This window comes from Puma concolor, chromosome A2 (genome assembly GCF_028749965.1).
Source record: "Puma concolor isolate L17-30 chromosome A2, mPumCon1.1.hap2, whole genome shotgun sequence".
Taxonomy (NCBI): Eukaryota; Metazoa; Chordata; class Mammalia; order Carnivora; family Felidae; genus Puma; species Puma concolor.
The window spans coordinates 77739288-77756755 of record NC_141668.1 but is presented as its reverse complement, the minus strand read 5'-3'; the positions used below and the strand labels follow the sequence as shown (position 1 = coordinate 77756755).

The window sequence follows — 17468 nt, the reverse complement described above, 5'->3', positions numbered from 1 at the left end:
GGGCCTCGGGGGCGCCACCGCGGCAGCTGTCACCTCCCCGCGCGGCCGCCCGGCGCGCCCTTCGCCCCCAGCCGACGGCTCTGAGCGGGGGCGCTGACTGCTCCAGCGCGGGGTCGCAGCGTCCCCACGTCCCGGGCCTCGCCCCAGCCCGCGTGCTGCCTCCTGCGACCCCGCCCCCGCCACTGCAGCGGGGGCAGCGGCTTGGCGCTCCTGGGGGCTGCCCGCGGCTCTCCCGCGCCGACTGCTGTTGCCGCCGCCCGGCGTCTCAGCCCCCTGCCCGCAGCCCAGCCCGCGGACGCCTCCCCCCACCCTCCCCACCCCGGCCAGGCGACCGGGACCCGCGCCGGAGCATCTCGAGGCGTGCACTGGGTGCGAAAGTGGGGGGCGGGAGGAAAGGGGGCGGGGGAGTTCCTGATTCCCTGGCGGACCCAGGAAGTTGTCCTTAAAAAAAAAAAAAAAAAAAAAAAAATTATATCGCCGGCCCGCGGTTGAGCAGCCGCCTCGTCAGAGCAGCATGTGGACTGGCTCGCCGGGTCCCCTAAGCGCTGTGTGGCTGCCGCTGCCGCCGCCGCCGTCAGAGCAGCCGCTGCCGGCAGCAGGAGCCCCGCGCTGGGCTAGGAGCGGGGACGCGCGGCCGCCGCGTCCCCTGCTTGCCGCTGGCCGCTTCTTCTCGAGAGGTGGCAGTCACTGTTGCTGCTGAGAAACCAGCCCGCATTTCCACGGCTGGGCGTCTGGTGCGGAGTTGAGACGCTGCGCCTCCTGCTTGGACCCACATGGCTTGTTACCTGGTCATCAGTTCGAGACATCTCAGCAATGGGCACTACCGGGGCATTAAAGGAGTCTTCCGAGGGCCCCTCTGCAAGAATGGATCTCCCTCTCCGGTAACCTGCTCACACGCGCGCACACACACACACAGACACACACACGTTGAAAAGCAAGATAAACAAAAAGAGATATCGTCCTGGTACAATCAGTGGTTGGCGGATATACCCATAAGTATATTGTGTCTGTTTTTTACAGTTTATTGGTAGACTGTTACACAGGGAGGGGTGTGTGTTTACATGTGTATATATGTTCATCACAGTTATTAACATCTATAGTGCTGTGGATGCAAATATTTACTGAATGCAGTTAACTGCAGGGCTGTAAAGGTAGCTCTAGCGTGCTCTGTCAAGTTATGAATCTGCTGATTTGGGCAGTGTAGAAAGTTTGAGTGGCACTTTATAACCGTGCTTGGTGAAGTCATTAGCTGGGATTAGTTAAATAATGCTGCTGTTACTTTACAAGAAAATAAACTCTTTAAAGATTTCGCATCAGAGCACTGGCAAACGGAAAGGGTTTAGATGTTAAAATTTGCTTAAATCTAATGCTTGACTGTATACATTCTTTAAGGAAAGCCCAAGAGTCCTTTGTGGAAAGATGAAGTGGATACTTTGTGGTATTAGGTACAAATGTATTTATATGCCATTTGACTGATCGCTCAACTTAGTATACTATTCAATTTAGTTTACGGTTTGATTTATTCATGTTTTTTTAAGAAATAATTTTGACCAGACTCTATGACTTCTGAGAGTCTTATTAATTTACTAATTGGTACGTATTATAGACAACTGTTTTACAGTTTCAGATGTGTTTCAAAAAATGTCATGAAATATTAAAATTTCGGATTATTTATGTGACTAAGATCAAGTTTCTAGTTTAATACAAAAACCAGTATTTTAAGTCTGTCTGATATAACGAGTGAAAACTTAAGTTGCCTGATCTTTATTTATTTACTTTTTGTACTTTTCATCATGGTTTCATGCTTCATTAGCATGAGTTATTCAAAACTGCAATATATCTTTAAAACTTTTGATTAAGCACCATATGTGATTTGCATGAGAAATTTAAAATCAGAAAGTCCAAGTGCCCAGACGTATCACTAAGTCCTAATTATGACAAACTATTGCCTCACATGTTTTTATGCACTGGAAGTGTGGGGTTATTGTAATCCCTACGACTTCCTCAGTTACGCAGTACTGAATCAAAAGCATTAGATGGAATATACTGTTTATATTGGCACTTTCAAATAAACTCTTAGGGTTAGAGTGGTCTTGGAGAGTTTTAGTTGAATAAAGCCCACATTCAATCCTTCTGAGCAGCTGGTCGGAATCCTTTCTATTTTTAAAGAAAGATTCTCAGGATTGGAGTTTCTGCAGTCTCAGCAAACCACCTCAATGTTTAACAACCCACAGTGTCAGAATCTTCCTTATAGCAAACTTAAATATATCAAATTTTTCTTTAAACTCATTTCATCTTGAAAACCTAGAATTTTCCACCTTTTATTATTTTCCAATGCTTCAATAATCTTTGTGGCTGTATTCCAAAACCCTCTCTTTGATTATGGAGATCTGAACTGGGTAGTGTGTTATAGTATATGTATGCCTTAGTAGTTCACAGGATAAAGGAAGAATTATTTCCTGGTTCCTAGTGTTCAGTTCTATTGAAGTTGCTTTAGAATATGGTGTTAATCTTCCAAAATCTAAGGGGCTTGCAGAGGAAATTTCTGTCACATGGTCAGAAGGTGTCCTCCCTCCTCCACTATTGGTCATTCATCTCCCAGAAGTCTGATTGATGCCCCAGGGACTGGACACATGAGTGTGGACGTGACAAGACATCCCATAATCCACATGGCTCTGCTAGCTGACCAGGTGCTCACACACACAGGACACTGTGTGTATTCGCTGCTGGGCTCATTTTTACTAAAATACTAATTCATTTACTTTTATCTAGGTGCTACACTTTGACTCATGGGATTGTTCTCTTCAATATTAACACATTTGAGTGTGCTTAAATTACATTTGCATGATTTAAAAATATCTGTTAGTCTGTATATGGGCTTCCTACAACTGATTTATTTTTTCTTCTTTTACATTTTACTATGGAATTTGAATGGCTTTTTCAAGGTTTCAGTAGTTTCTCACATGAGCTAGGCAGTGTGTGAAAAATTGATGTTCATTCCTTCTCTGTCATAGGAAGGTTTTTGAAAAAAGTCACTGCCTTCACATTACATGACACTTAGTCTTTCTTCCTAAATTAAAATAGGTCACTACCTTCTGGACCTTAGTCCCCTGAGCACTTAAGTAAGAGTTTCCTAGTGTATAAGAGTGTATATTTGCCTTCTTTATTAATGAGTTGTGAAGCATGAAGCTAAAAACTGTGGTTATACATCATTTTTTTTTTATCGAGCAATACACACACCCTAGTTAGTTTCAGGTTGACCTAAAATTTATTGATTTTTTTCATCAACATAAATATGAAACTCACAGATCCGTAAGATAGTCATTAATTTTTTTTCTTAAAACACATTTCTACTCTGACAATACCTTTTTTTTTGTTGTTTGTTTTTCAAATTTAGTACCCTGAATAGTCTCAAATTGACCTCTACATTATTGACTTGGATTATTTCAACTCACTGAGATGCAGTTTATCTGGGACTCTGGACTGGGAAACCATTAGCTGATTTAACTCACTCTTACTAAGGTCTGCGATACTTCAACTTTGGTTCTTACTTTTCTAATCTAAGTGTCCCTCCTTTCTACTTTAATCCATATTTTCCTGTTTTAATAGAGCTCTTTAAAAGTAGCACATAACACAATTATCAAATGAGAATATTCCGTAATTTCATTACAGAAAGGAGCAAAGCCACAATTCCTTTCTGATGTAACAAGAATTTCTTCTGATATATATCTATATATATCATCTATATCTATATCTATATCCATCTCTCTATCTATCTATCTATATCTATAATGCACGCACACACACATACACACATATACTTGGATAATACGAATTTAATATAATTTAAATTTATTTTTAATAATAATATAACTTAATATGAATTGGTGTCTTCTAGATAGAATTATTCAGTTCTATATTTAAAGTAGTTATATACATTTGTCATGTTCAAATCACATGTCTGTAGAATCTGAACATACAACATTAAACTGACCACATAAGGAAAATTATTATATTTATATACATTTTTATTTCGAAGGATTTCATTTAGAAAACATTGAATCATTACATCGAGTTCTTGTAACAGATACTTAGTGGGATACTTGAGAAAGAAATAAAGCATTTTACCCCCAAACAATGTTCACAGATCAGCAAACTGAAAATCCTAGAGTAAAATTCAGCTCCTATCTTCAAAGTAAAAACATGCAAATGTCTTATCTGTTGCATCGAGACTTGATATGAAAAAAAATAGCATACTGCTTTTCATCCTAATTAGAATGTGAATAATTGATTTTAGATAGTTTATGTTACTTTAAATGTGGGGATACATTAAAGAAAAGAAAAGAAAAATGACAGAGTATTACATAGTACTGTGTAGACCATTTAGTATGATGACATAGTACTTGATGGTAAAAGTCTCTGATTTTAGAAAATAAATTTGCATCCTCACAATTTAGAATATTTATCCCTCACCCTATCAGAACTTTGAAATAAGATGACTGAACGATGATTTTAAAAGATCCGTTTGAGATACATATGCACACACACACACACAAACACAGGTCTACACCCACACATGCACCTAGATACAGATACATTATTATTGGTGCTCAAACATAAGAAGTCACTATGCATTATGTTATAAAGTCTTTTACCATCATATATGTTAACTCTAAAACTTTGTTACAGTAATTGAAGTATTCATTAAGAAAACAATCTATTAGTGAATTCATTTTTTTGTGAACTTCCAAGTTCTTCTATCCCCATGTTTGAATTCAGTAAAACAAAAAATATTCTCTCTATAGTGTCAAAAATGTGTTTGAATCGGTTCGTAGTTATTTTTGTAGTGAAAAATATTGTCTTGGGGCACCTGGGTGGCTCAGTCGGTTAAGCATCAGACCTCGGCTCAGGTTTATGAGTTCTCTGGCTTATGAGTTCAAGTTCCACATTGGGGTTGGGTTCTGTGCTAACAACTCAGAGCCTGGAACCTACTTTTGATTCTGTGTCTCCCTCTTTCTCTGCCCCTCCCCTGCTCATGCTCTGTCTCTCTCCTTCAAAAATAAATAAACGTTAAAAAAATTGAAAAAAAAAGAAAAATATTGTCTCAATTTAGATTTGAGTATGGTTTGTTACTTAATTTGTGTCTTTAACAGTATGACTCATTCAGGTTATCGATTGATTAAATATTAATAATATTTGTAGTTGTATATTTGACCCATGGTATATGTTTAGCATATTACCACTCTCTTGCAGCTTAGGGTGATACTTTTTTTTAAAATTTTTTTTAACGTTTATTTATTTTTGAGACAGAGACAGAGCATGAACAGGGGAGGGTCAGAGAGAGGGAGGCACAGAATCTGAAACAGGCTCCAGGCTCTGAGCTGTCAGCACAGAGCCCGACGCGGGGCTCAAACTCACAGACCGCGCGATCATGACCTGAGCCGAAGTCTGACGCTTAACCGACTGAGCCACCCAGGCGCCCCAGGGTGATACTTTTTAAGAAGTGTGTAACCTTTCTTCTCATTGCCTTTTCAGCCCTTCTTTTTTTCAACTAACTGATTTCAGAAACTTATAGTTGGCATTTATGCTTTCAAATATAAGTGTCAACTTTCTAGGTCTTAAATGTGTGTCTATCTGACTTTAGAAAGCTTCCATAGTAAGAAGAATCAAATGAGTGTTTGAATGCTATAATTCATGACTTTTAGTAGATTATACTGTATTTATTTCATAGTTAAAATTTGATAGATCAAAAACTTCAATTTCTTTCTTTTAGATATACAATTAAGATAACCTCGAATTTAAATTTCTACTCCATAATTTGGAAACAAAATAAAAGTAAAACATATTGGCATCATGTTTAGACTTAATGACGGTGGAATTTAACATAGAACATAATCATTTGTAGTAGAAAGAGTAACTATGAAAACTTTGTTGTACAATGTGTAGGCACGATGATACATGTTTTTCATGTGTTATGTATTAACAAAGCTTGAAATGTAGGTAGGTTTTAGGCTGTATTGGGAGCAAGGAGCAGGAGTATATATATTTCGAATAACTTTATGAAGTCACTGACTTCAGTGTGAATTTGGTTTGTTCAAAATGCACATTGTCAGAATAATTCCTTAGTATATACATACATATTTTGTAGAAAGTAATTTGAAGCAAAATTGAAATAAAAATGCTACTTTGCTTGAAAATATCTTGGTTTTAACAAGTATACTTTTTCAGATAATCCTTATAAAATGGCAGGTGACAGCCTTTTGGAGATAGATATGAGTCAGGTTTACTTAGTGGATAAGGTGTGGAGAGAGAAATTAAATATTTGATATGTTTTCATGACAAGGTGTAGTTATAATGATGAAAGGAATATGCCAGTTCCCTACTTCCACAGTCTCTCTTGCCTGGGAAGTACATGCTGAACTTGAAGAGAAATTCTGGAGAGTTGAATTACTTTATACCTTAGACAGTATTCTCACTTGTAACTAAGACCTTGTCAATTTATTGAAAACAAAAAATGCAAAAAGATATTATATGGCATATGAAATGAAAAAGGGCTTTTAGAAATATTTACTAATGTATGATCTTGCTTTTCCTGAGATGGACCCCTGATAACATGCTTTGAACTAATCCCCTCTTTCACTCGAATTTGATACCTAAAATCTAAGCATATCTTTCTGAAAAACTGATAATATACTGTTCTTCACAGATAAAGACAGCTATTAGAGTTAGCTATTTTTTCTTTTCCTCTTTGGCTGGTAGGAAACTCAGAGAGAAATCTGTGGCTTAACAAAGCCATGGGAATTGATGATGGCATTCAAAGCAACATGATTTCCGCATCCTTGCTCATCTCCTATTCCCAGTTCAGCTTTCATTTTAATTTTATTTTCCATGGCTCTCATTCATTTAAATTTATATTTGATCATTTTCATGTGTAAAGTTTCTTTCATATGACTTAGTTCTGTTGTGAAAGTAAGTCAGGCTATAAATAAATAATAAAATATAGAATACCTAAAGGTAAGGATGCCACTCAGGATTTTGTACTGGTCATCCAGGCTTTGACCATGATTCATGGAATAGAGAACATTCATTTTGTTCATTTGTAACAAGCATAATTAGGGCTGCCAATTTTTTTGCTTTGACAATTGGCAAATTTCTCTTGGCAAATTTTATTTCACTTTAGTGTGGGTGTTAAGGCAGGATATAGTTTATTTTGAAACAGATACTGCCAGTTTTTTTTTTTCCAAACAATCTTTTCCCCTCCCTGTTATTCCTCTTGTCCTTGATCCTTATTCCTTTTGTTAACATGATTATCAATTTTTTCAATATCTTTTTTGGTTTATGCACAAATGTTAGTGTCTATGTCTAACTCCGGAGGTACAAACCCCTGCGAATGGTGAGCAGCATGCCATTTTGTCTGCTTCCCAGCCCAAGCAGACACGTTTCTTCTCTGTTCACCCTCCGCCTTTAGAGCTTCCTGCCTATCTCCATTCAGAACTACCTCCCAGTGTTCTTCCCCTGCCCACCTTCCCACAGCTATTACTCAGCACTTGACTTGTCCTATCTACCTCCTGAGCAACAAATACAGTCAGTACCTCCCCCCACACAATGTATCCTTGCCAGATCTCCATTTTGCAATGAATAATTATAGTCCCTAACATTTTTCTTGGCAAGCAAAGCCAAATGCGTTTCCTCTTTGTGGATGAAAATAAATATCATATTCTAAACAGAAAATAACCATTGGACCCCCTTTTTGAATGGTGGAGGGGCTGGAAGCCCTACTTAAGTCTGCCCTTCTTATTGATTTGCTTCATCAAAATGTGAAGTTGAAAGATACCCTGGTGGCCATATTAATTACATTCACATTATCTTTAAAATGTTCTAAGTCCCTGGATGGTATCGAAGAGTCTTCATGATCCAGTCCTTACCTGCATCTTTAGTTTTAACTCTGTTTCTCCACCTGATCCTATTATGCTCTAGCCTTACCCAACTACTCAGAGTTCTTGACTATGATAGGTGTTTCTAGACCTTTATGCCATTGCACATTCTGTTCCCTGTGGCACAAATCCTCTTTTTGCCTTCATTTGTTGGGCCATGTCGTATATATTCTTTCAGACCTAACTAAAGAGTTGGGTTCTCATGTGAGTTGACACTGAGCTCCCTACCATGAGTCAAATGTTTCTCTTTCAGGATGCCATCACATCTATTGCTTACCTAGATTATTACTGAACTGTAGTTGTTTATTCGTCTCCATTTTGGCCATGGAATGTGAGACCTTTGGGGTCATGTCTGCTGTTATCTTTATATCCCCAGTACTAAGCACAGCTTCTGGTTTACTATTGATTTTAATAGAAAAAAAAAAAAAAGGATTTCAGTGGAAATTTAATTAGTGTAAACAGTTCCCTTTGGTCCTGCTTGTAGCTCCATGAAGAAAACTTTTCCTTAGAGACTTTTTTCCCAAGTTAGTTAGTCAGAATCTTTTAGAATGCACACTGTTACACTGATGGATTAAGTGGTCACTGTTTTCATGGTAATGCTTCTCACTTTAACATCTACCAAGATCATTTGGTCAATTGCTTCGAGTATAATTTAATACTTCCTATTAATCCAAATTGCAGAGTGCTTTATTCCATGTAACCATTTCAGAACATTTTTGTTAAAGGCCACAAGAGACTGAAGATTGGCTATATGTGAATAGATGAAATTTGTACATGAGTTAGTTAAGCCATATTTTTCATTGGCATATATTTAATAGCTTCTGAGAAATGAATTCAAGTTAGGAACTTGGTTATTCCCTTCCTATTTAGGAGTATATAATAAGGAGAAAAAACAGGGGTTCTTACACCTTTTCTTTCTTTCTCTGTCTCCTCTCTTCCTCCTTCTCTGTCTCCTTCCTCCCTTCTTCTCTTCCTCCCTTCCTTCTTTCCATCCTTCCTTCCACCTGCTTCTCCTCCTCCTCATCCTTCTCTCTCTCTTTCTATCTCTGTCATTTTTTCTTTCTTTTGAAAGAGAGACAATAATTCTTTGATCACTGGTCACTATAGCCCTTGAGGAAGTACCATCCTGGAGCAGCCACAGGGTGGTTTTTGCATAGTTGCCAATACTTTCCCATTGCTTGAACTTACTAGTCACACACTCTCCAACAACTTTGTTGTTTCTTGGATCAGCCAAGATGTGGCCACTGTCAATAAGAGAAGCTTGGACTTCTTCTAAACAATGAATTTTAGCTGAAATATCCAGCCATCTATTATGGAGATACAAAGAGATAGTAATACTATATGGAATGGAAAGAATCCGGTTTCCTGTAGTCTCAGTTTCTTTATACAAATAAACTTTTCACACTTGTTAACAGATATTTGATTTCTTTGCCTCATTTGTAGGATATTAATATTGGAAGGACCCTTAGCAATCTAGTTTAATCTCCCAGTATAAATTTTTAAATATATCACGATGATAGAATAATAATTTCCCAAAGATGTTTGTGTTATAATCCTCGAAACGTTCAAATCTGTTGCTCACATGGCAGAAGAGGCTTTGCAGATGTGACTAAACTAAGGATGTTGAGAAGATTGTCCTGGATTATGCATATGGACCCACTGCAATCTCAAGGGCCCTTGTAAGAGGGAGGCAGAAATGTCAGAGGCAGAGCAAGCTTTGAAGATGGTATGCTGCTCGCTTTAAAGACCGAGGAAGTGGCCACAAGTCAAAGAATGAAGCTCAACAAGGCACCTAAATGGATTCTCCCATAGAGCATCCAGAAAAATCAGAGCCCTGCTAGTGCTTTGATTTTAGCCCAGTAAGACTTTTGACTTGGTGGACTGAAAGATGATTAATTTGTATTCTCTTTAGCCAGTAAATTTGTGGTAATTTGTTAGAGCACCCATCGGAAACTAATACAACCACTCTTAACATGGGTGAACATATCCAATGGTGGGAGGCCCTCTGCTCACCAGAGTGACTGATCCTCTTGTGAAACTAATGTCATCAAGGTTGAATCTCTTCTTGCTTTTACCCAAATGCCTCTGCCTCTCCCTTGCTTTTAGTCACTGTTCCTCACTCTGCCCTTTGGAAGCAAGAGGATAGATCTATCCCCTCTAGGACGTGACAGCCCTTCAACTATTCAGAGACAGCTGGTGGTTTTTCATTGTTAAATCATGTAAAGGACTGAAAACTTTGTGAGAACTAACTAATCTTCCCTGTACATCATTTGCGTTATTTTATTACACATTAATTGAATTTTCTGCAACTCAAAGTGCTTTATTTATTACACTTTGTAATGTAATCCAGGTTTTGAAATATAACATACTTATGGTTTTATATTCTTGAAAGATGGTAAACTTGGCAAAACATTATCATACACTTAGAAAAATACTGTCCACACTTTCAACTACTTCTCCAGATATTTCCCTTTTTATATCATATCCATCATCTTTACAGCAGATGAACTTAGGAACACAAAAGCCAGATCATCTCAAAGGCACATCTTGAGGCTATCTTTCATAATTTCTTTAGTCTTTGATTTAGACACGTGCTAATTCCTAGGAGGGGGAAGGCATGAGTTTTAAATAAAAAGTGATGAGATCAATTAAAGTAATAATTGTAATTTCATGAAATCCCCAACATTTGCTATGTTAGGCACAGTGGTATCTGAACAGAAAGTTATTTTTTAACTTTCGTGTCGAAGAATAAAATAAGATGTGAATTGTCACAGATCATAAGCGTACAGCTTTTTCATGCCTCAGATGTAGATAGAGAACATCACACCTCCCTGGAAGCCCCAGATGTCCCCCTTTTCAAGTACCACCTACCCCAAAGGCGGTGAAAGTCCGAACACCAGATTATAAACTGCCATATTTTTTTTAAATGATGTCAAAATGAGTTTCAGTAAAGAACGCATGAATTTGCAGCTTAGCCACCAGAAAACTGTTGAATTAAGTCCCTCTTTTTAGGTCAAGATAGGCATGCCAGTGTTTCAGCTGCTTTGTTTTCTACTTCTCTTTGAGTGACCGAAGCAAACTTGTTAACTGTTTGAAACAAATGAACAAAAGAATTCTGATTGGACAAGAATGAATGGATTTATGCTAATAAAACACACAGATTATATCCAGGGTGACATCTGTGAAGTATTTCATTATCTTTTCCTTAATATCACATGTTGAAATTCAAAGATCCGACCATCATGTAGATTCAGTAATCTCTTGCAAGTGGTTAGGGATGGCTCTGGTGTGTTTTCATTGAGGGGAGATGTGAATTATGTATTTAGTGGCAAGATAACAATACATAATTTAAGAAAATAAACCTCTAGCTTGGACTTTTCATAAAAAATGAAATTTATGTGCAAATGATGTGGAAACTTTATTACAAAAGTTGTTATAATTTCACACACATGCACGGGGATAAAATACAAGTTTGTGTTACTATGGAAACAGGACTATTGCCAAGAGGTTTACAGATAAAACCCAAACAATGCTTATATTAATCAATCCTAATTTCAATGAATTTAAATATATGTAAATTACTGACCATATATTTTCAATGAAATTTAATGCTCATCTTCCAATGTCCATTAGTATGATTTTAAGAGTTCTGTCTAATGTTGCTAGAAAATCTTTGGTGACAGCCACTAATGATTTGTTTATCATCATAAAAAAAAGTAATAAAGAGCAATGAATCTACCTTATGTGTCCCTTCCAATAGTAGGTCACTTTGCTGTGAATTTGTATGTTTTTTTTTTTTTTTTTTTTTAAGCCATAGTCAGTTCTATATACTCTGTGATATTCAGGGTGGACTCCACTTTTGAAAGTGATAGAGAAAACCAGTTCTCTACAGGGAATAGAACAGTTCTCTACAGGGAATAGATACTTATACAGTATATAAGCATCACTTAATCTGAAGATCTTAGAATTAGACCCAACAGACAGTAACTGGAATACAATGTGTGATCTTCTTGTGTGACAAAAATTTAGGTATGTAAAATTTTAAATTCTTCATTAAGTCATGAAGATCAGGCTAGTCCTAGGATTCAGTTTCCGATCTTGATGAGTGCTGTGCTTGGTGAAGTGTGGTAAGAAACTGCAACCTCTAAATATGTTACTTCCCTTTTGGGAAACGACTCACTAATGTTTGACCAGTTGTTTTCAGATTGTAGTTTTGTTTTTTGAAGCTATGATGTGTATGCTTTGTTCAAAGAAAATCCTAGGAGCAAGGCAAAACAAGGAAATGAGGAAATCAGCTGGGGAAAAAATGTGGCTTTTAATCTCACTACAGAATTTTAGATACGCTCGAGTAGTTCTGGCTTGAGAACTTCTAATTACTTTCTATGAGTTGTGCCAAATGAGATAGGTAACATGGCTGTTGTTGTTGTTGTTGTTACAAACTCAAATGATTTATAAATAAGAAAATAAGAGCACCAAAGTCGAATTATCAGTAACGTAGTTACTTGTGGAGTAAGTTCATTATAATTAGTCCCTTTCTTATAAGAAGAGAACTGAGAAGTCACTTTTCAGATATATACACAGGAATGATATGTTTTAAAGTTCACCCAAAATATTCCTCTTTGCTGTTTTAGGGTAATCTGGGGTGGTCTGGCCACAGGAGAGTTTCCTTGCTTTAAGGGTATAGAACATTTCCATCAAGAAAGCAAAGGAAAATGGAGGTTTTAAAGAAGGTTTTGAATCAATTACAGAAACTCATTGTGTCTTTGTTAAGGAAATTTGATCAAAGGTATAATATAATAAATTTGACGACCCAAGACAATAATAATTTCCTTAGATCTCTGAAATGCATGTGTGCCCACTAAAAGATAAGTCCCTCCCAGTGTTGGTTGGTGACAAAGGCTACATGTTTTTATCTTTATTTGAAATTTGAAGGTAACAACTGTGCTGTGTTTAGGGTTTTGCTGTGTTGTTTATGCATGTATTTTATCTTATTTTATGCATGTATCCCTCCTACCCCTACAGTTTAAGGGTGGGGCATGAACACTTCCCCTTCTTGCATCAGTGTAGAGAAGTCCTGAGGCCACATTGATGTTAGAGTCGAACTGACCTGTCCTGTTGTGACCACCCTCTCCAGCCCCAAGTAGCTATGTGACTGCTTTGCCACTTTGAACCTCAGCTTGCTCACTGGTGATGTTATGGTCTTCTAGGGCCATCGTACGAAGTGAACGAGCTAATGAATATCATGTGCTTAGCAAAGTATCAGACACTTAGTAAGTGCAACAGCGAATGGCAGCTGACGGATTCTCCTAGAGCAGCTGGCTTGTTCTGTCACAAACAGGTGTCCTTGACCCCTTAAAATGTTTTCAGCACTGACTGAGAGCTTGGTGCTTCAACTTTAACTTGTTGAAACTGTTGCTCTTTGGAATAACCCTGTCAGACTGCTCTTTACTAGAATTGTCTTCTTGGGAAGAGAAGCACGGGCATGGAGGCCAGTTAGCTTTGTGTTTAACACGACTGTTGCCAATAGCAGCTCTGTGTTTTCACAACTTTCATAATGAAAATGCTCAATGTGCCCTACTTTCCTGATACAGCTTTAATTCATGACAATGCTACATTTTCCTGTTGTTTTTGTCAAAGCAAATCGAGTTAAGCAGATGAGTTGTTGTTATGATCTTGCTGCCTTGTGGAAGGAATTTTTTCTCCTTTTTTCCATTTGAGATAGATATTTAATCTAAAACTGCTGTCTCTGTGCTGATAAGCATCCAGCCTCATTATTGTGTTTAAATATCTTTCAATGACTTTGGATATTCCAATGAGCCAATCGGGTGTTTTTTCGTCCATCACTTTCTCTCCCCAATTAAAAACCTACTTTAACAGTAAAATATTTGAAAGGAGGAAATAGTATGTGGCTAAGGGTTGTGTATGTTCTACATAAGATCACATTATGAGCAAATATTAAGGTCCGTGGGGAGATACAAGCTCTTATACACATACATTCTGCTTTTAGCACAGAATACATATAGAAAGTATTCAATCAATGTTTATCATTGTTGCAAAAAGCATTTGTATTAGTGTCTAGTCAGGATGACAGAAACCATTCTTAGCTTTCAGAGAGAGGGTTTACAATGCAAGGAATTCTTCCCAAATGTGTTGAATGCTCTGGGGGAGACAAAAGAGGAAGGTGCTGTGATACCCAGAGGTTAGTAATTGTAGGAAGTCACTATAGCCCCTGGGACTGGAGGAGCAAAAGGGGACTGGTGTTCCCTAAGCCCTGGAAACCTTACTCTGGTTCTCTGGCTGCTGCTGCTGCTTCTGAAACCGCCAAAGGTTCTGCTCTGTGAACATCTACGAGTTTGCAGGTCTTCTCTTTGCTGGCCTCCCTGCCCGAGTGGCCGGCCTACCACTGCTGGCTGCTGCTACATTGTGCTGTGTCGCAGAGGCCAGCCGTTGTGCTGTGTGGCTGCCACCGCTACCTGAACCCAGGAGTGCTAAGATGCCAAGGCAGCTTCAGGCAGAAGTAGGTGAAAGAAGCTCATGGCTTCTTTCCTTTTCCTAATTCCACTCTCCCACCGGTGCTTTCCATTGGCAGACCTAACCAGAATGGCTGGCAAGGAGCTCTATGGATATGTAGTTTACACGTCTCCAGCTAGTACAGTTGACCTTGGAACAACATGGGTTTGAACTTCCTGGTCCACGTATACACAGATTTGCTTTGCTAAATACGATATAGTACTGTAAGTGTATTTTCCTTAGATATTCCTAATAACATTTTCTTTTCTCTGGCTTACTTTGTTGTCAGAATAAATATGTATATAATACATGTAACATACAAAATATGTTCATTGTTATTAGTAAGGCTTCTGGTCAACAGAAGGAGTGAAGTTTTGGGGAGAGTCAAAGTTAGGCACAGGTTTTCAACTGCCTGGGGTCAGTGCCCCTAAGCCCTACATTGTTCAAGGGCCAGCTGTAGCTTTGTGGCTTCCAGTCCCAGAAGAGAGTATGAATGGTAAGTGTAGAGCTGAATGACAACGGAGAAATACCCAGCCCTGCATTGAAACCGGGTACTCTAAGATTGCAGAAACTAAGAGGGGGGGGGGGGACATTAACTAAGGAAGGAAATTATGTTATACAGAAATCTGAAGAATGGGTTCAAATGTTTATGTTCCACCCAGACCTCATGTATATCAGTTTCCTATTGCTCTAATAAATTACCATAAACTTAATAGCTTTAAAACAATACATTTATTATTTCTTAGTTCTGTAGGTCAGAAGTCATATGGAGATCTCAATGGACTAAAATCAAGGGACAGGAAGGGCTGCCTTCCTTTCTGGAGGCTTTAAGGCAGAATCCATTTCCTCCTCCAGCTTCTAGAATTTGCCTGTATTCCTTGCCTTATGATTACCCCTCTCCATTTTTCAAAGCCAGCAAGTTTCTTTCCTGGTACCATCTCTCTGATTCTCCACAGCTGGAAAAAACTCTTTGCCTTAAAAGATTCACGTGTTTAGACTGGACCTATCTATCCAGGAATCGCTCCTCCTCTCAAGGTTCTTAGTTTTAATCGTATCTGCAAAGACCTTTTTGACATGTGAGATAGAATTTATGGGTTCTGAGAATTTGATCACGGGCATTGATGGGGGCTGTTATTCTGCTCACCACACCTTAGAATTTTAGGTTCATATACATGTGTAGTCCTTCACTCGTTGTTATCTCTCACAGACATCTCAGACACATAACCTTTAAAAATATATCTTCCATCAAGTGTGTTCTTCCTTGGTTGGGGACATCGTTTTCATCCAACAACATAGGCTTGAAGCTTGAGAGTGTTTTTCTTTAATCCCTCATCAGATCGGTATACCTGCTCATTGTACTTCCTAAATATTTCTCCTGTCTACTCCTGCCCTGTGATTCTTCTGCCATTCCTCCTCCTGCCAAAGAATGCAAGCATTTTCCATTTTTCTAAAAACAAAATGCTTCTTGATTAACTTTGTCTGGCATTGTGTGAGCTGAGGGGGCTACTGATGCAAATCCGGTGCCCCTGTTGTCTGCCTGAATGGAATTTACAGTCTAGAATGGAAAACACACATTATACAAATAAACCTGTATGACAAATGTCTCAGAAGAGGACATTTCCAATCTTTGCCATTATGGTTCATTTTTCAAAAATTGGGGTTAAAATGTGAATATTCTAGAGAAAGGCCATCAAGTTGGCTGCTTTAAATGCAATCAGTAGTAAGTACTTTTTTGTGTGTATATGTGTCACTTTCTCCTGATTCTAGAACATAAAGATGAACGATAAGACTTAAATTACAAGCCAAATATGGCAATTTAGCTACTTGTAGTAAAATCGAGTTAGAACTGTCTGTAGAGCTCCTCTTCTTCAGTTACTGTCTAAAAGGGGTTAAACTGCAGAATTTGATGTCCCCAGACTAGACTTGATAGAATCAGAATGCCTGGGGTGGGGCCGGGGATCTGCACTTCAAACAAGGAGCCCATGAGTGTGTTGTACACACTAACAATAGGGAATTAGTGAACCAGTGGCCACTCACCAATGCTGCCTTGATTTGTAATTCAGAGGCCGGGGCAGAGGAAGGTTTTGTGATTTTCTTACTCTCTGTCCTTTCCTTTTCCCACTGGTAAGTCCTGTGAGTATCCTCCATGAAGCTGCCCTGGAGTTCTAAATTCCTTCCTAATTCCCAGGTCACAGTTACAGCAGCAGGTTAGAAGCACTCATTTTATGTCAGACATACTAGGCCGAAGCAAGCCTTTCATGCATTGTTTTATTTAATGTTTAAAACAATTTTAAAATGTTGGCACTACTGGCTTCGTTTTGCAGATGAGATGAAGCTCCCCATTTCACAACTCCTGAGTGTCAGAGAGCTTGGGCTTGGATCCAGGACCTTCAGATTCCAAGGCTCAGATGTGAAAGCATTTCTTGGAGAATTGATTATTCTCTCTGTGTGCCACCATGATGATTTTCACATCCCTTTATTACAGTATAATGGCATTTAAATTGTTGGTTCACATATCTGTTTTTCTTTCTTTGAGTCTCCTGGCAGCAGGAGACTGCCATTTAAATGACAGCACCTGGGTACTGCAGAGTCTGTAGTTCAGGAGGCATTCAATAAAACTCTGTCCCCTTGGTCATTCTTGGATTCATTCATTGAGTCATAGTTGCCTAGAGTGGGTCAAAATGAAAATATCAAGCTAAAGTAGGCAGGGAGTGGCTCAGTTGGTTGAGCATCTGACTCTTGATTTCAGCTCAGGTCATGATCCCAGGGTTGTAAGCCACCCGACTGTGGATCCTGCTTGGGATTCTCTCTCTCTCCCTTTACCTTTGCCTCTTCCCTGCTTCCTCTCTCTCTCTCTCTCAAAATAAATAAACATTTAAAAAAAGTTAAAGTAAGTGTAAAATTTGGGTTCCTACACACATGGCAAAATTAGCAGATAGAACTTCGACACAATATTCGTATGTACTGCAAAGTGTAGGTATAATTAACTAATGTTCAGGTTTTAGTAAAAAAAACTAATGATAA

At 38.6% G+C, this 17468-nt stretch overlaps 1 protein-coding gene across 1 annotated transcript in view; it reads left to right on the top strand.

Moving 5' to 3' along the window:
* Positions 1-455: 455 nt before the first annotated feature.
* ZNF804B (zinc finger protein 804B) overlaps positions 456-17468 on the top strand; it is a 521035-nt gene continuing 504022 nt past the window's right edge. Inside the window, exon 1 of the mRNA XM_025929720.2 lies at positions 456-881. Within this exon, the coding sequence (XP_025785505.1) occupies positions 774-881 (108 nt within the window). The 5' untranslated portion in view covers positions 456-773. The remainder of the gene's footprint in view (positions 882-17468) is intronic.